The following is a 19,530-nucleotide window of genomic DNA, read 5'->3' on the forward strand; positions in this document are numbered from 1 at the left end:
AAAACCTAAGCTGTACGGTGTACCCAGTGTCAAATCCTAGGGATTACTGAAGGATCAATATTTTGTGACAGTGATACCCACTGTTTTTTTGTCTTTTTTTCCTCCCTCTATTCCCGCAGAGCTCTGGAAACACAGAGTAATGAAAGAAAATTTCTCTGTTGTACGACCACAGATAGTTGAAACATTTGTTCAAAGGCTGATGGAAAACTATGAAGGATCAGATACAGAGGTACATACTCTGCATTTGCTGAGTAACAATTAAATTATGTTTACAGCTTTGTTTATTAAAGCTCTTGTCAATCAGTGACCTAAAAGAGAAACACGTTTATTAAGCTTTTGATTATTCTGCTTATGTTGTTTTGTAATAGCAGTGTTGGCAGCGAGCTCATGTACTGCCCTGCTGCCTTGTGACAGCTTTATTTCGGATCTCAGGACTGTAATAATGTGAGGATGAGTTAGGGCTGGAGGTTGATATACAACTGCAGTGCAGGATTGCAGAGCTTTATGCAAGGATTCAGCAGCTGAAACTCTTCTTCCCTGGTCAGTGCTAAATCACAGGTCCCTGAGAGATGTTGGGAGGCAGTTTTAGGGTTTTTTTTCAGGGAAATGTAAAGAAAATATTTATGACAATATGACCATTTCTGGTTAAAAGTCACAATGCATGGGGTTTTTTGAGAGAAGGGACGGTGGGCACTTGAGCTGGTAAATTACTTTTTCTACTGAAAATTCTCTTTTAGCTTCAGATAGAAATTAAATACATTATACAGTTGTAGGTAGAGCCAGTCAAAAAGCTGACCCATTTGTTTTCCAAATAAATCAGTGAAGCTCTAGATTGTGTAAAAACATCTACATTGAATAATTATATTTTTTGCTTCATTTTGATACCACAGAAGTATTTAATTTACAATAAGTGGCCATATTTCATTTTGACATATGCTGTATATAGAAACTTGTGATTCAGGCAACCTGTAAGATTTCCTGTATTGCTTTCCTAGGTTACTTTTAAAAAAAACCACTTACAACAGTGTCTTACTGTGCTGGGCTGTGACATCATGGCCAGAGAACGCAGCAACTTTGAGACCTATTCCATGTTTTATGAAAATATCCTCCAGCAGCTGCACCGTCTACTGTACCAAAAAGAGCAAGTATGCTCAGAGCATTGATTTTTCTCTTTTCAGAACTGGAGAAGGAGCATTCTTTGGGTGGGAAGTAGTTGCTAAGTAAAAATGGAAGTCAAGCTGTCAGGCTGGGAATTTGCTGAAGCAGAATTGTGCTGTTGTATAGACATAGTCACTGTGTCTCTCTGTTCATCATTTCAGGAGCTGCATGCTGTGGAAGATGGTGGCAACCAAAATGATATGTCTCTGACACAGGTAGGTGATTATGGTGTGTTGATAGCTAGTACTTGATGATCCCATTTGGGACAGAGTATCATTACGTGAAGACACGGTGACAGTCTTTGAGAAGTAGGAGGGCCCTGGAACCACTGTTTCTGTGTTCAGTGGCAGAAGTCATGCCAGAAGGACCTGTGAAACAAAGATGACCTGAAGCAAAGGTAGCAATAGCCTGCTGTTCTCTGCTTTATATCCAAAAGGGATGATATGCTATGATATGGTAGCCTTTTAACTTAAACTTCCACTGATGAGCCTCTCTTCCTACACGAGGCGTTTTCCTGGTGCGATTCAATCATATGCAGTGAGACAGAATTAGCAGTGTGTCAGGCATGTAGGCTATACTGCAGTGTAGGAGGCAGGTAGGCTGCACTGTGGTTCCATACACAACTGCTCTCAAGTTGACTTTGCAGCTTCAGCTGTGGATTTTTAGTACATGGTATGTGTGGGTGGAATTTTTAAGAAGTAAATCCAGCCAATAAATCAGAATTGCCATGCTGTGGCATCAGTAATACCCATAGAATCTATTAACTAAGCTGGAGGCTTGGTTCCATCAACACAGTCTCCTGCAGTATGGAGAACACTGCCTGGGTGTCGGGGACTCTTGCACAGCAATGCGCATTTTGCATTCCTGGGTTCATTTTCTCATCTGTCCTCGTTGCTGACTAGAAGATGTCATTTCTTCTTCTCTGAGTTTCTTATTCATTTTTTGGTCCATTTTCTCATTCTCTTTCCAGTGGTGTTTTTTTTTTTTTTTGCCCCCATATTCTTCTCTTCAAAGTATTTTGTCAGCAACCCCTCTTCTTCCCTGATTTCGTTGTCCTGTGTGCATGTCTGGGGAGGCTGAGGTGAGAGAGAAGATGAGAAAAGTGTGAGATCTGAGTTGAGTGGAAAGATATGGGAAGTCATTAGGACTTTCCAGGAGCCTGTGGGACTGGAGTCTATCCTCCCTCCCCTTTGGGAGCCCATCACCAAATCCCTCTCTCATCTGCCACTTCCTTCAAGGACAAGACAGCTCATCCCTTGTCACTGGCCACCCTGGGCGGATCCTACTGTTTCTGGACTGTGCTTCAACCTCAGAAGAGATGTCCAGCTCCCAGTACAAGTTGCTTTCTCACAGGCCTACAGCAATCAAGGGGCTACTACAAGAAAGAACACATTCAGATACTCAGTAGAGGTGATAGAAATCATGAGAAAGGGTCAGCCATAATCAGTCATAATGGAATGGTAGGCTGTTTCAAAGCCAAGAAGAATTCTAGGGAACAGAAAGGAACCATGTGGACTTTTTAAAATTTTGTTTCATTTCATTTTTTTTCCCCTATGAACTCAGGATTTTATGAACTTTTCATCAATTAAAAAAAAACAAAACAAAACAAAAGAACTACAACCCCCCCCCCCAAAAAAAAACTAACACATCAAAATCAGGAAAACCTGTGCTCTGCACAGAGATCACCAGAATTTTTCAGCAGGGTCAGAATACATGTATTTTCTCCAATGTTCATTTTCAGACGTCTCTAGGTTATGCTTGCTGTAAGTCAAAAAGAAACTGACACAGAACATTTCAATGAGAAAGTGAAGTTATTAGCACTCATTACTTAGATCTGGCATGCAGAGATGCCAGGCAGCCTTAAAAGCAGACGGTGCTGTTGGCTGTCGCTACAGAGCCTATTTGTTATCTTAATAATGTAACTTGCTAAGAATGTTTTTAGATTTCCTCCACTCTGCTCGTTTGATTGTAAATGCAGTTCAGTGGTATGGGAATGAACAAGTATTTATATCTAGCTATGACCCACCCAAGTGAAATTTAAATTCTGTCATTTAAAACTATTTAAGTTCTCCCATGCACCTTCCTATTTGTTTTCACCTGCATGCCCTTTCTGGGAGTACGTTAATTGTCAAATATCAACAAATAGAACATATAATAGTTTTTATCACATATTAAATGGTCTGTATGTACGAGCTTATCAGCAGGTGGCACATGTGCTGTGATAAGTGCATTACCTCACAGATTACCAAATGAAGCCTGGTCACAATTCTGGCTTTCCCTTTAGAGGTAGGGGATATTAGCTACAGGAGGTCAGGCTCACCTGCAGAGCAGAGCTGTGCACAGGAGCTTCTACCAAAATCAGACTCTCTCCTGCTCCCTAATCCTGCTCTCTACTCTCTGTTCCTATTCCTCTCTCCTGCACTCACATTTCCTCCTGTCAGTTCTTATACCTGATACTAAGAACATCTTTCTTTCCTGATTACCACAAACGGACTTCGTAAGGTTAAGTATGAAACTGTATGTATGAATGACATTTGTACCCTTGAAATATTGGTCTCGAATGGTCAAAATTCTTCTAAAACCAACAGAGATGTACGTAATAGATTATTACACAGCATCAATGGGTTTCAGTCACCCACTGGGTTATAGGTTATCACCTAGCCACTCAGAAGATATTGTCACTCTGATACTTAATTCTGTACCACAGACCACATTCAGAGCTCTGAATCGTTTACTCCTGGGCGATGGCATTTGTTCATCTTTAGCTTTGCTCATTCACTTTCTCTGCTGTGATAGATTGCCAGGCTGAGTCATGGGATGATTATGGAAATAACTGCTCTCAGAGCCCAGCTCGCTGACTTGGAGGATGAAAATGCTGGTCTCAAAGAGAAGATTAGAAAAGAAGTACGGGATGAATATGAATCATTAGTGCGGAACCTATTTGGGACTTGTGTCCATCTAAAAGTAGGTACAGAATAAGAGGGGTACACAACCAATCTTTTTTGCACTGCTGACAATTTGCCAGCATGTGTAGCACTCAAAGGAATAAATTGCTGTGGTGTGCCAGGTGGGTGAGTGGATGAATCATTTATCTCCTGCTGCATACCATAGAAACATCTTGTAAAAATGTCTGGTAAGAAAAATTCTGTACCTATTCCGAGATAGGAGGCATAGTTTTAATGGAACAAGTACCACATTAGAGAGAGTGATGGAAGCTCTTTGTAGTTACCGTGGTAGGAACTTTTTGGATATAATACTTCAGTTTGTAATGTTCTACATTATTATTCTTGAAAACTTTATGTCCAGTGTGTAATAATATTGCTCACTCTAACGATGCCTTTGTTTTTCAAGGTAGTCCACAAGTAATTCAAGTTTCTTTCCAGCAATATCATACGTCATTACTTACAAAAATAATGATACCCCATTCTTGCCTGTAGAAACTGCCAGATTCTAACATCATATTTTCAAGCACCTGCCTGTAACTGATCCCCATGGTTTTGATTCATAGCCCAGAAGCCCATCAGTGTCTGTGGTCAAGATACTAGTGACTTGAGGAATACTGAGGGTTAGTCAATTTCTCACCAGAATGTCTATTTTATCACCACAGTGTAACTGCTTCCATTGAATGCCTACCTCCCAGGCTTGCCAATAAGGTGACTAATGATACAATTCAAACTCCACTCCTTGCAATGTCTGGATGTAAAAAGAGTATTGCTCTGTCTTTCAGATACACTGACTCTAGGAAAATAATTATCAAGAAAGACCATCTGGTTGTAGCTGAGAGACTTCTGAAATCTTCTGAATATTGCTTTCCCATATGTGCGCATTTAGCCTCTAATGGGTTCTGTTTGTGATTGCAGGGAAAGTTGGACGTCTATCGGCTTAGCATTGAGCAACGAGTGCTTGAAATCATCAGTGAAGTGAGAAGGGAAGGAGCTGACAATATGATTGATCTGAAGAAAAAGTTTGGCTCTCCTGAAACTAATGATGACTTGGAAGAACAGTTGCCTAAAGTAAGGAAACAAATATGCCTGTAAATAAACACAGGATAATATCTTGACTGAACTTGTTTAGGCTGGCTTAAGTTACTGCATTCTCTCTTGGATGTCATGGCCCATTACTAGACTCTGTTAACGGCTACTAGTTTGTTGGAATGTCATGAATCAGTTATCTTTGACTGGGTGTTGTGCTCCAAATACAGAAATTTTAGACTACACCCAGGAGTTAGATCCTGAGTATCAGCATGTATTTGAACTGAATTTGGTTTTAAACACAGGAACTCTGCTTTGACTCTAACTCCATACTTTCTATGTAGGTGAAAATCAGAGTTGAACTTAGATCTGTGCAAGTATAAATGTGAACTTGTATTCAATCATATGTCAGACTGTTTTTGTCATCTGTTGTCATTGTCTGTTTTGAATGGGGGAAAGACGAAAGGACGTTAGAGTGAGCCAGATAAATGTGTTAATAGATCTGACTATTGTGCAAGCTGTTCACATAAAAAGTGGGAACAAAATCCTTTTTTCCATTAAGGGTTACTTAAAATCAAATATATATTCAAATTTGTTTTGAGAAAGTGTCCGTAACGCTGATATTCTGGGAGATACAAACTAAAGCCTGGAAAGTAATTTCCTGGATACAATTTCCAAATCAATCCCTTTTAGAGTCAAACATATCTCTCTTCAGCAAAGTTCAATTTGTACTGAAACTATGTTAGTCAGTCAGTGAATACAAATCAGATCAAATGGATCATGGCTAAATACCTCGGTCTAAAGCAAATATGCCTGCAGATCTCTTTAAGCAGAGAAGCTTGTAAAGCAGGATAAAAATGTAATACCAACACAGTGAGAAGAGCTTTAAACCTCTGTCTGAGCCTGGGGAATAGGTATGCTCAGCAGTAAATGAGGAACTAGTGGAAATGGAAGAAGTCCATGTCTGAGAAGGCTGCAGGGCAACTTCCACATTCCCAGGTGGAAAGTATTTTGTGCTGAAGCAGTGAACAAGGAGCTTCCAGCTCACATGCAGACAAACGTTTGTGGTGTGGGCAGAGTCACAGAAACTTGGTGAGTTGGTGCACACAGCTGGAGCATGGGCATGGGTGGCTACAGGACATTTTAAGAAGGGTCAGCAGGCAAGAATTACATTCTGTGTGAGGAGTTAATTCCCTGGACTGAGATCTTGTGTGAGTATGGAGACGTTCTACTGAAATTCTACAAGTCAAGGTTAGAGGAAGAAAGAATACTGGTGATGATTAATGACTGTGATGAGAATCTGCTGCAGACTGCCTGGTCAAGAGTAGAAATTAGTTGTTCTGTCTACCAAGAGCTAAGAAGAATGTTTTTGGCTTGAGTCCTTGGTCTTCCTGAAGGTTTTATCCATCTGGAAGTCTACTGGAAGTAGAACAAAGCATTGCAAAAGCACAGCCAGTTCCTAGACAACATTAGTAATAATATCCTAAATGCAAAAGCAAATGCTAAAGAGCTATCCAGGGTAAATCCATATTTCTGCTGCTCACAAATGGAGGAGATCTGGTGGTAAGTATAGGTGTAATCTGAGGCTGCAGTGATTATGAAATTATTTCAGGATCAGGAGGAAGACTGTAAAATTATGGTGGAGCTAGAGTGTTGACTGGGACATTTTTGGAGGACTGCTAAGCAGGGAAAGTTGCTGGGAAACTGCCATGAGGGAAAAAGGTGACCAGGAAAGCTGGTTGATTTTTAAAAGAAAACTGTAGAGATTTTGTAATCAGCTGCCCTGTTATGCAGGTGGACCAAGGAGATTAATGGAAACTTGACCTTATTTGACATAGCAAGGATTTTCTTAAAGGACTAAAATGCAAAAAAAGAGATACTCAAGTAGTGAAAGCATGAACATGCAACAAAGACAATATCTCAGTGTTCAGACCCACAGTGATGAAATTAGGAAGGGCAAAGCCCAGCTGCTACTAAGGCTAATATGAGACACACAGGATAAGAAGGTGAGTGGACACTAGATGGTAGAGCTCCAGTGCAGAGACAGCTTGAAAAACGTGAGGAGTGGATTTACAAAAGCCTTGCAATAAAAACTAGGAAGGAGATGCACAGCCCAAAGCATTGGTACAGGTACATTGAGAGTGGCCAGAAGACAGCTGGGTGTTGTTATTCTACCCAGCACTGACAAGGGGGCACCTGGCACACAGCCCTTTGAAGGAGCGCAGCAGTAGGAGAGGGATGTTTGAGAAACTGACCAGTGGCACAGTGTGGAGCACTTTGCCTCCAAGGAGAAGTTAAGAGAGCTGACCTGGTTTGGTCAGGTGAAAGAGGTGATCTTGAAGCAGCCTTCAGCTACAGGAAACCACAAATATGTTGGAGCCAAACTCCTGGCAGTGGCAGATGGTGAACAAGGGGCTGCAGACATTGGCTGTGGTGAGAGAGGTTCATGGCAGGCAGCAGGAAACCTTCATTAGGAGGCTGGTACAGCAGTATGGGGAGCCTGTGAGAGCTCCACCTCTGCAGTTCTTCAGGATGTGGTTAGACAAGATCTTAGTGGATGTGGCTTAGTGTTATCAACAGTCCTGCTTTCAGCAGGAGGTTCAACCAGGTGTCCTGGGGCCTGGGCCTCCATAGGTCGTCTGCGACCCTTGCTTCTATGGTTTTTTGTGTAGTGAAGTCTGCTATTTTAAACAAAGAAAACAAACCCCAATGACTATACTTCTCATGAATCCTCTAATTTTGTTCTTAATGAGTACACTGTAGTTAGGGTGAACCAGGCTACTGCTACTGCATGAACCAGAATCTCCATCTGGCTTAATTACAGTGTTTATCATCATTAACAGTGCTTCATTTCTGAGGGACATACCTGCTTGTTATTTTTGATTATGTTTTTTCCATTTGTTCCTCAGTTTCTGGCAATGTTCACATTTCCTGTTTCCCTGGAGACACGGTAATAGAAGTTTATTGCCAAAGACTGCATTGTTTCAAACAGCAAAGTTTGAACGCTTGAGAATTAAAATGAAATACAAATAGTCGCATGCTCTCACAATTGTACTTACTTCAAAAGCACGTGTACTTATTGGAGAAGGTGATCTTTGTGGGTGTCTGCACTTACTGATGTCTTCTTTAGCAGGAACAGCTGCAGCTCTTGCAGGATGAAAATATCAGCCTAAGCAAGCTGGTGTGCAAGCTGAGGACTCTGAGCTGCTGGAAACACACCACTCAGAAAGCACAGCTCTCTGCAAAGCTGAGAAACGCTGAGAAGGTTATACTTCCTATTGTTGCATCTCTGTTTCATGTTGAATTGTCTACTATGTTAATAGTCAGATGGGTCAGACTTATTATTCAGTGAGCTTATATGCTATGGTGGTAACTGAAGATTTTAGGTATAAATGCTGATTTCTTTTTCCCCCTGTAAGTTGTGGATGTAAGGGTGGTCTTTAGCTGTGAAGATCGTGAGACAAATCACTGATGCCTTCTTCATGACAGAATCTGGGAAGGGCGAGCAGCCTACAGTATTCCTAATTCTGCTGTTGACTCAGAAGAGTAACTATGACACTTTATCAAAATAAGCTATTTCATAACTGATGAAATCATGTCAAAAAAGAAGACAAGCAGACACGAAGTGAAAACGAATGAGGCCAAATGCTTTTGAGGTGCTGAAGGTTTTTTGTTGGTTTTTTTCTTTTTCTTTTTGAAATTGGTATCTGCTTAAACAAAGCAGAGCACAGCATAAGCTTTGTAAATTTAATTACAGAAATACGAGATGAAGCACGAAAATGACTGAATTAAACTAAAGTGAAGGTGGACGGATAGAAGAGCGCCTCGCTGCTTTAAATGAGGCTGATTGGAATGGAACAAACAAGTTATTGATTGCCCTGTAGGTTAATTAGCCACACATGTCAAATAAATGGAGGGCAGAGAGGATCATATTTGCTGACTTACAATGAGTGAAAGCAAAGTGGCTTTTCTATGCTTGTTAATTTTAAAGTCAAATAAAGCTGGATGTGTATGTGTTCAGCTATATCACAGTGATGCTGAATTGTTAGAATGACTTATTAATTTATATTAAGTGTAGATCAGTCAAAGATGGATTGAATTATTGCAAACTTGTAGATTTAAATAAGAGCTATTTAAAAGAAAAGTCTGAAACTGAGAAAAATAAATGGGGAAGTTTGTCTTTTTAAAATGATAAAGTAGCTCATCTCACTGAGACAGAGCTTTCTTGTGTCTGATTCTGCAGTGATCCTGCAGATCTAAGAACCTGTACTCTGCTTCAAGTGCAGAAGCTGCTGAACCTGGCTCTTGCCAGGCAGGAAAACAGAGAGGGCAGGCCATTAAATCTGTACCTGATGTAACAGCGTGCATATAAATATACATTTGTGTTTGTGTTTAAAACAAACAAAAAGACCCTGCCTAGAAGGAAAACAAACTACATTACACACATTTTTCCTTTACAGACAATGAAGGAATAAACAGATTAGTTGGTGGACAGGTCTTTCTAATGCGTAAGGAAGATCGAATTTTGCTCTGAGCTTCTTTACACACAAGAGCTTGAATTGTTGTGAATCCAAGTAAAGATACAGCAGTAGTGCTGTATGAAAGATTGTTATTAAAAATCAGCCCTTGATAGAAGAAAATGTGAACAGTACAATACTACTTTACTAAAAATCTCTTAGATATTACTTTTTAAGAAATCTACCAGGATGTAGAAGAGAAAATCACTGCTCCCATAACTGTTCCCATCATGTACTTTCTGTCTGCAGGAAGCTCTTCAAAACAAAAAAGAGTGTCTTAATGCAAAGATGATGGCAGAACAAGAGGTGACTTCATTGCAGGGTCAGCTCACGTCTGCAAGGAAAGCTCTTGAAAAATCTCAAGCAGAAAATGACAAGCTAAAGGAGCAGCTGCATAAGCAGGTATCTGAATTAAATGAGTCCTGATTCATCAGCATAGCAAACTGAATTCTCCTCTCCACCTCGCTTGCTTTAATGAGGATTTTCCATACTGTTATTTTAGGAGAGAAACGGATTCAAAATCAAATGTGTAGTACAATTACTGAAGCTAGATATGTATTTTATAGAACAGAAATAGTGTGTTCATTTGAGCCTTTTCACCATTGCATGTAGAACTAGGAAAAACTGTAGCATTTCTAAAAAAAACCTGAGTCCTACACCAAAATGAGAGCTGCAGGCACTATTTGCACATATGCTGTCAATAATGCTGGATATATATTTTAGCAGAGGAAAAAGATGCTCAGTATTTCATTCCACAAGAAGAAAAAAAAAAGTTAGAAATCTTAAGGTTCTTAGTCTTGCACCCCATCATTGGATTTCAAGGAGACATTCAGTGATGCTGTCATTAAAAATCATTTCATGTTTTTTGTCATCTGAATAGCTTCATGGATATCTCACTGCTACCACAAGCGTGGGGAACAGTTCATTTCTCACAGACAAACTGAAAAGCACACCCCTCACGTGCAACCTGATTAATGCCAGGCAAGACAACTACGGAAAATAAGCCTTGTCAAACCAACCTCACTTCATTCTCCTGATAAGATTACAAGCTAGATATATAAGCATAATGCAAGAGATATAATGTGTATTTAGAAGAATCTTATAACAGTTGGGTTAGCAGTGTACACCTTCTGTATTTTAAATTTTAATATATTATGTAGTACCTATAAAAATGCTAAATGGATTAAGAGCTAGGTTTTTTGATGTCTAGAAATGTATTATTTTTATTAAATGAAAATGGTTTCTGACGGATTTCTAGTGGAGTTGGTAGCAGAATTGTCAGTATTCGAGATTTTAGTCAGTGGTGTGGAAATAAATACAAAATTATGGAGTATAAAGTTTGCCAACGACATATTTGAGGAGGAATGTTAGTGGATTTGTTGCTTCACAATTAGTGAATAATGATGTAGGCAAAGCAAGTGTACAGAATCGTACAGAGAGCTTGGTAATTTGAATATTTCTCCAAGAAGGATTGTAGTGCGTAACTAGATGAAGAATGAGATGGAAAGCAAGATTTCTACAGAGCAGGATGACTGCAGCCCAGGAAAGGGCAGGGATCATAACAGGCAAATGAATGACCATGTGGTGTGGTAGTGGAAAGGATGGATGCTGCAATCTTTTGATTTATAAAAAGCAGAATAGCATAGATAGATTAAAAATGGGTTTGTATCTATGTAGAGCACATTTCAACACTGCCTCTGGTTCCAGGGTGCACTATAAAAAGATGAGAAAAGATTGAGAAGGTGTGGAAGAAGATTATAAAAAATGATTTTTGAGGGCTACTGCAAACAGTCTAGCAAAGGAATTTATATATTGTGCCTGTCTAAAAGAAGGATGACTTGATTATATTCTATAGACTCTTTTGTAGGGAGAGAATAGCTGAGAGGGTGCTTAGGGAAAGGTGTAGATGAGAGGCAGTGCCTAGAAGTTGATGTCAAACAAACTGAAAATTGGAAATGAGCAATGATGTTTTAAAAACGTGATTAATCAGAGAAATGATAATATGTCTGAACACTTTCAAGTCAAGGTTGGATGCCTTTCTGGAAAAGACTGTTTTGCCAAACCAACTCACTCATTTTGGTAGAAGGGTAAATAAGGTAAATGCTGGGGCATGTGAGGCTGAGTTACACTGATTGGTTGGGTTCCCCTTCCTGACTTTGTTTCATACCATTAGGATGTAGTGTTCAGGGCCATGATTTAGTGGAGGGCTGTCAGAGTTGGGGTAGGATGGTTGGGCTGTGCTTGGACTCCATGATCTTTAAGGTCTTTTCAACCTGAGCTACTAAAATGTCAGATGTGGTGCTCAGTTGTGAACTTTTTGGTCTATGAACCTTCAGACTTAGTTCAGCTTAGAGATCTCCAGTGAAAAACTTTTGGGGTCTGAATGCTTTAAGCTCTGACTTTGCATTCAGGTTTTTCACTGGCGTGGGGTTGCATTTGAATGGTAAATTGGTTTTCTGAATTGACAAGCTGTCAACTTCTGAAGGATCCACTGCATTTACCGCCTTTTTAACAGCAGTTTTTGTGGTTTCAGTTTCAGTTTTACTTCTATTCCAGCTTCTGCTTCTTTCTCTTCTTCCTGATTTTCTTTCCTTGGTATAGATAGCAATGAAAGTGCTTACGAATAACAGACCTCATTCCACAGCCCTTGGCTGTATGCAAGGCTTGAATTAATAGCTGGGATTTGTCATACCATTGCATTCTGTTGTGAAACATCCTGAAATACAGCCACAGTTGCTGGTTTTCTCTGCATGCAGTATATAAACAGCAATGTTCGAAAAAGATGTGCTCATTTTACCTCCCTCCCTTCCCTTGTTTACGCTTTGCTTTTGAAGACAAGTCTCACATGCAGACCAGAGGCTGCTTTCAGAAAGTAAATTGCAGCAAACTGAGGAAATTGGAACCAACTGCCTTCTTGTTTATTTGCAATTGAACAAGTTCAAAACACGAACATTGTTTTGAGGCTTTTCTCTCTAACAAGCAATGATCACAATGATCTCACAAGCTGTAATCACACTATTCCATCTCCCACTTACCCTTCTCTTGCACTCTCTGTTCCTGAAAAACAGATTTTCTTTTGGATTTAGGTCTGATTCTACTCTTCTGATAAGATCTGACAATAATTCAGATTTGTCAACATTTCATCCTCTGTAACACCAAGCCATGTGGGACGGGATCTCTCCTTATTCAGCTCAGCTGGGGATGACATTTGAGAACTGGTCACACCATTAAGAAATCTAAAAGCTATGTGTGAAAACTGGGGGAAGCAATCCAAGTCTGAAGCGTTCATGATCTCATGTTGTAGAAACAAATGCTGTTGGAACATCAGAAGACACAAGAAGCCAGGAAAAGACAAATTCTCAGCGTGGTGAAAGCTCAAAACATGGAGAAAGTGCTTGAAGAGATGGAAGAGAAAGAGCAGAAACTGAAATGCCTGGTGAAGGAAGCTGAAAAGCCTTCTAAAACAGGACTACTTCAACAAAAAAGGGCCAAAACAGCTAGGCAGCAGGTAAATTATAAATACACATTTGAAGAACAGAAACTAACCTTACTGGAACAACGTCTCCAGTTCCAACACTGTCTGGGCACATCTAAGCATATCCTGTCAAGTGTGTGACTTTCACAGCACTTCAGAGCAGCCCTCTCACTGCTCTGGACCTGAATTCTACAGTAGTGAGGTAGGAGTTAATAGTTACAGTAGTAGTTAGGAGCCTTTGCACTGGGCTGGGTGCTCCATGCTTGGCATCATGCTCCACCCTTGGGTGCCATCTTGTGCTTCTGGTACTTCTCGGGGCCTTGCTATTGAGTTTGGCTCAGTATCTTTGCCCTAGAAAGTGGTTATAATTCCCATTATTTTAGAAATAAACTACTTGGGAGTTTATGTAAGGTTCTGGTGCAATGGGAATGTGTGCACAGCCCTCAACAGCTGGGTTGACTCCCTTAGAGGAGCACGGTTTGCCCAAAGAGGCAAGGCTCTGTGTCTCCAGCCAGTCTGGCAATCTTGGTGGGGACTTCCCCTCTCTGCCCTTACCTCTTCGTTTCGCATCCATTACACCGATGTTTCCCAAATTCTGAACTACCAAGTGAACATATGGGGAAGGGGACAGCTTTAACTCAGTCTGGCCACAGAAATGGCACGAGTCTTAACTGAACTCATGCCATGGTACCAAACTGATATATTGGTTACTGATAAGTTGGTTACTGCATTGCTAATCCTGAATTTAGTATAACTGAGTAACAAGGTCCACTTTAAGAGTATCCCCCTGTAAAAAGAACAGTAGAGATAGCACGACTGGTAGAGTGGATTCTTTTGCTGTGAAAAATGCAGTGTTTCTTTTGTAGTGTAGTCTGCAAAACAAAAGTTTGGTAACCACTTGATTAGACTTTAATTAGTGGAATCAATCTCCTAATTGACAACTCTGCAGCCACTAAAGACTGCTAGCCCTCATGTTCTTGATCTAGAGAGAAAAAACTTAGTAATGTACCTGAATGCCTCTCCTGCAAGCCAAGCAAATGCATTCTGTCTTCAGTCTCTTGAGGCATCAAGGTGAAAGCATTGACTGTTCATTCTGCAGAAAGAGTCAGAATGACAAATGCTATTCTGCTGGGAATAATTCCTCATGCTGCTGACACATTCTCTGAGCAAAATCATATGGCAGTAAGACTTCTGCCAAAGTAGTGGCTGTGGACATGAGGCTACAGATTTGTTTTCAGTCCATGATGGGGCTCTGAACTGTTTTCCTATGCTTACAAAATAACCGATGAAGAAAATAGAGATGCCACCAGCTGGATTAGCTTCAAGGAGAGCATAAAGGACAACAGCAATGCAGCAGGGAGGGTTTTATTACCACACAGCAGCCTCAGCCAGCACCTACACGATCATTGACACCAACAAGCTCTATATTTAAATTTGGTTATCAAACTATGCAGTCTTCAAGAGAGATGAGCAAAAGGCACTTGCTTTTTTTCACACAAGTCTGCCCTGGAATTGGAGGGAGGGCTATACACAGAGAACAGTAAGAGAAGTTCTCTGTATTGTTTTTGCTTTCCTCCTGCGATGCCTTCCTATTAAACAATAACCAAAGTGGCAATTTGCCCTATTTCTGTTGTATTATGTTTTCAGGGGATTCACAGATATGTTTAGCAAAACTGTAATTACGGAAGCAATGGCCTCTCATTCACAAGAGCTCACAGGGCATCAACATCCCTTCCTTTAAATCTAGGCCCCTGCTGTGAGCTAGAGTTGTTAGATGATGAATTTTTGTTGCTGCCATTAATCCTTTTACCACCTTTCAGATAAGAAGCCAGTTAACCCAAGAGTTCAGCTTAAACATGGAGGCCTTCCAGAACATTGATGAACTGCCATGTCAACTTTATGACTTGGAAGCTGCTGTTTCCCAGAGGAACGTGACTGCAGGTAAAGATAGATTGTATGTTGCAACCTGCTTTCTCAGGGCAGTAAGTCTTATGGGCTATGTGCCACCTTCCTGGATCCCTCCTTAACCTTTGAACCAATTGGCAACTTCAGCCAAGTTCTGAAAGAGAAGCCCTACTCCATATCGAAAGTGTATAGGTGGAAGAGAAAGGCCTAAACTAATCTTGAGGAAAAGCCGGAACTCAAAAGCCACATGCCTTTTTTCACTGCAGCTGCTCAAGCAGCACAAGAAACACTGAGTCCCACATTAATAGTTTTCAACCACAGCTCACGTCATCTTTTGCACTGTAAGAATATCATGGGAAATCTGAGTGGGGCTACATTCAAGGGAGGAGACAGTTAGAAAACCAAGCATCTCAAGTGGTAGGAAATTGGCTTCATTAGTGGCTCTGGTCTTCTAACAGCTTGCTTACACATCGTGAGGGGCAGCCAAACTGGTAATTCAAGGAGATGCATGACTATGATTCTAAGTGTCTTTAGAGGAGCTCAAAACAGCAGTGAGAATCTTTCTGATCTTAACTGTCTTAATATGGAACTTAAAGCTTTCCCAGAAATTGTTCTTCTCTGCTGTTTCTTTTCTTCTTTGTTTTTGTTTTTTTACAGTGCTTACATAATTCAAGTACCTTAGAACAGTGATTAAGGATTTTTATTCCTACCTGCCTGAACTGGCTGCTTTTCTCCATGGTAGCAAAATCCTGCTGGCCCTTCAGTTTGACTAATTCATGCAGATGGGCAATCCCTAAATTCCCCACCAAATAAATAAATAAGAAAAACAACAACAAGCTTTCAAGGTGAATTTCTATGCCGTGAAGAATAAAGTACCACAAATTCAGTTACAGGAAGGGAAGATGTTAGTTATTCCTGCCTGAGAAAACTGAGAAATGCTCCTTATCACACTGCTAAGACACTATATGAACCAATTCTGCAGAAATAAAGCACAGGGAGGTATCACTAATTAACGCACACATATATGTATGTGGTTTCTATGTAAAAATCTGTCTTTTGTATTTATCTGAGTAATACAGTTCTATTCCTTTGCTATTAATCTGAGTAACACTAACCATCCTCAGTCCTACAGAATTTGCAATAGCTCTTTTTGATTGAAAAGGCAAAGGTTTTTTGTTTTGTTTTGTTTTTAATGGGGCGAATTACCTCTAGGAACTACCCCAAGCTGTACTCAGGTACCAGGCTGTTAGTTGATATTAGGCATAATGGCAACCACAGCATTTGATTCAGGGTTCTTTTTATAGTGTCTGAAGGGGTAGCATTAAGTGGCTGCACCTCTGCTTTTGAGAAGCCTGAAAGAATTTTAGAAATGTACAATTTGCCAGGGAATATATTATAAACTACTCCACTCCTGCATCTTTTCATCCTAACTTTGAACAGTACCACAAAAGCCAGAGTTGCAACGAGAGTAGATGCACACGATGAGGCAGCAAGAATTTCCTGCTTCATTAACCCATCTCCTACTGGGGGTATAAGTGTTCATACTCTCATTACTATGAAAGAGAAGGGCTTCGGGTGAGCTGATACACAAAAACACTGCAAATAATTTTTGTTCTGCCTTGTGTGAATATCATATACAAACCACTTTTTCCAGACTAAGAAGTGTGCTACTGTTAGTACTAGCCTGAGTGTTTTTCATTTTGCTAGACATCAGAAACAACAGCCTTGGAATTTATTTAATTCAAATTCCACTTTAATTGTATTGTCAATAACACTCCAGGTTCTGCAGCTCAAGTCCGGAAAAACAAGACTGCAGCATTCACTCAGCTTGAGGATTATAAGCAGGAGCCTTTGAATCCTGATCCAAGAAACAGCACCGTTAAAAGAAGAAACACTCAAAGACCGAAGACAGTAAGCATCACTGATGTTGGTGGTTAACAGTCTGATTGGGTTACAAAACAAGCAACTCATTTGCTACTTTGCAAGCTGTGGCTTGCATGTACACCCAGGCAGGTTTCACCCATCCCTTCCCAGAATTGTCTTCAAAGACAAGGTGACCACTGTGTATGACTAGCGAAGAAGGAAAACATTTCCACTTGATTTCTCATACTGTTGAAAAATGGAGGGTCTTGGGGGGGTGGCAGCATTTAGCAGTCCAGGAAACTCCCCCCCAGCCTGGGGTACCATGCCGTGGTTGGTGACTCTTCTGTGTTGCTTATGCTTTCAGGTACCTAGCAGATGGAAGCAGAGTATGGCAGATAGGCTGTTGCCACACCTCAATGAAAAATCTCTTCCTACTGTCTTCGCACAGCTACAGGAACACAGGCTGGTCTGGAAGTAAACCTAGTTGTATTTTTAGTCAGCCCAGGGCATTTTAGAAATTACTGCTGAGTTGGCAGTGTTAAAGAGAAGTACAATTTATACACAAATCAAAGGGAGGCAGCAGCTCCCCAGTGCTGTGCACGTATACTTCAATACCATAGAATGGCCAACCACCAAACCAGGCTGCCTAGAGCCACATCCAGCCTGGCCTCCAGGGATGGGGCATCCACAGCCTCCTTAGGTCACCACCCTCTGTGTGAAAAACTTCCTCCTAATATCTAACCTAAAGCTCCTGTTTCAGTTTAAAACCATTCCCCCTTGTCCTATCACTATCCACCATCATAAACAGGCCATTCCCCCTCCTGTTTATATGCTCCATTCAAGTACTGGATGGCCACAATGAGGTCTCCCAGGAGCCTTCTCTTCTCCAAGCTAAACAATCCCAGTTCCCTCACTCTTTCCTCACAGGAGAGGTGCTCCAGCCCTCCGATCATCTTAGTTGTCCTCCTCTGGACCTTCTCCAAGGGCTCCATGTCCTTCCTGTACTGGGGGCCGCAGGCCTGGACGCAGTACTCCCAGCTAAGGCCTTACAAGAGCTGAGTAGAGGGGGACAATTACCTCCCTCTCCCTGCTGGCCACCCATATTTTAATGCAGCCCAGAACACAGTTGGCCTTCCGGGCTGCAAGCACACGCTGCTGGTTCATGTCCAGCTTCTCATGCACCAGGACCCCCAAGTCCTTTTCTCCAGGGCTGCTCTCAAGGAGATCTTCCCCCAGTTTGTATAAATACTTGGGATTGCCCCAACCCAAGTGCTTATTGAATCTCATTAGGTTTTCATGGGCCCACTTCTTCAGCCTGTCCAGGTCGTTCTGGATGGCTTCCCCTCCTTCCAATGAATTGACTGCACTGCTCAGCTTGGTGTCATCTGCAAACTTGCTGATTCAATGCCATATATTTAGATGCAGCATCAGTACCAGCTGTGGTCAGTTAATCCACTGATCTGCTTCAGGTATTGAGTGGTCATCCTTCCAAGCAAGAGCAGTATTACCTGTTCTATCTTCTCAGACAGTGTAGCTCAGTGAAGATATCAGTCAAAACTAAAATGCTTCCTTTTATTGCAGTAGCCTTGGAACATGGCAGTGCAAAGCATAGCTAAGTTCTGAGAGCAAAACCGTTGATGTTAGGCATTTTATATTGTTATTTTTTAAACTGCTTGCCTATTGCAACCCTTAAAACACCACATCCTGTCTGCTGACTGCTTTTACTCCCAGAGGTTGCTGCCTTAGAATGAATCTTTAATGTTTAAAAATGAATCATCAGAAATGTCAGCATCTCTACCTTCCTAGAATCTTCTCCCTCTTCCTCCTAGAAAGGGGAAGAACAGCTCCTTGCACAGTGCTATACTACTAGCATTAAAAAAAGAGAAAACTGCATAGATAATACATCATTATCTGCAATTCTCTTTCATGTCAAAAATGCTTGCTTTTATAAACTAGCCAATAAAAGAGTCAGAGCTGTTTGTCTTTCATAGATGTGTCAAATTGTACTGCAACTTTTGATGATGAGCTACTATTCAAACCTATGTGCTTTTCAGAATCTAGAAGCTGGATGCTTGTGGATATGAGTAACTGGACATCTTATTACTCATTTCTAAATAACCAAGACCTAGAATGAGAATTCTGGCAACCCTTAACAGCATTGCATTGGTTTAAACATTAATAAAAAAAAAAAAATCTAACTTTTGTTAGAAACCTTGCAGTATATAGAGAGTATTCCTAGAATAAGGCTGACATTCTTCACCAACACTGAAGAGAGCCTTCTTATTTCATTCAAGCATGCCCCTACAGTGCTGCATTAGAACTAGTCACAGAGCAATCAGAAGACTGTGGAAGCAGTTACAAATAATACATGTGCTTTCTAAAGCCTTAAAATAAAAAGGGGACTGAGAATTATCTACAGTCAAACATTGCTAAAGAAGCTATCAAGTGCGATTGTAGCCCATCCCAAGAACCAGAAGCCAATTTAGAAGTAGAACACTATGCCCAGTAAGAAGCACTTACATACCGCTGTAGTGGTAAAAAGGAAAGAGATGTCCCAGGACAATTTTAGTATCTTGAGAAAATACTTCTTTTGGAATTCAATAGAGCAACATTTAAAGGTGTTTCAAAGATGCATTTTCAA

At 40.7% G+C, this 19,530-nt stretch overlaps 1 protein-coding gene across 3 annotated transcripts in view; it reads left to right on the plus strand.

The window, feature by feature from the left end:
* Positions 1 to 19,069, plus strand: part of LOC128073912 (uncharacterized) — an 83,758-nt gene extending 64,689 nt beyond the window's left edge. For 2 of the 3 annotated variants that reach the window (XM_052669355.1, XM_052669443.1), the window contains exons 28-38: positions 120 to 229; positions 996 to 1,145; positions 1,320 to 1,373; positions 3,955 to 4,122; positions 5,019 to 5,171; positions 8,260 to 8,394; positions 9,896 to 10,048; positions 12,951 to 13,154; positions 14,942 to 15,062; positions 16,807 to 16,937; positions 17,254 to 19,068. In XM_052669355.1, the coding sequence (XP_052525315.1) occupies positions 120 to 229; positions 996 to 1,145; positions 1,320 to 1,373; positions 3,955 to 4,122; positions 5,019 to 5,171; positions 8,260 to 8,394; positions 9,896 to 10,048; positions 12,951 to 13,154; positions 14,942 to 15,062; positions 16,807 to 16,937; positions 17,254 to 17,367 (1,493 nt within the window). In that variant the 3' untranslated portion in view covers positions 17,368 to 19,068. Of the gene's footprint in view, positions 1 to 119; positions 230 to 995; positions 1,146 to 1,319; positions 1,374 to 3,954; positions 4,123 to 5,018; positions 5,172 to 8,259; positions 8,395 to 9,895; positions 10,049 to 12,950; positions 13,155 to 14,941; positions 15,063 to 16,806; positions 16,938 to 17,253 lie in introns of all 3 variants that reach the window. The other variant, XM_052669265.1, reaches the window with a different exon arrangement.
* The last annotated feature ends 461 nt before the right edge of the window (positions 19,070 to 19,530 follow it).

This window comes from Tympanuchus pallidicinctus, unplaced genomic scaffold (assembly GCF_026119805.1).
Source record: "Tympanuchus pallidicinctus isolate F22 unplaced genomic scaffold, pur_lepc_1.0 scaffold1, whole genome shotgun sequence".
In the NCBI taxonomy this organism is placed as follows: domain Eukaryota; kingdom Metazoa; phylum Chordata; class Aves; order Galliformes; family Phasianidae; genus Tympanuchus; species Tympanuchus pallidicinctus.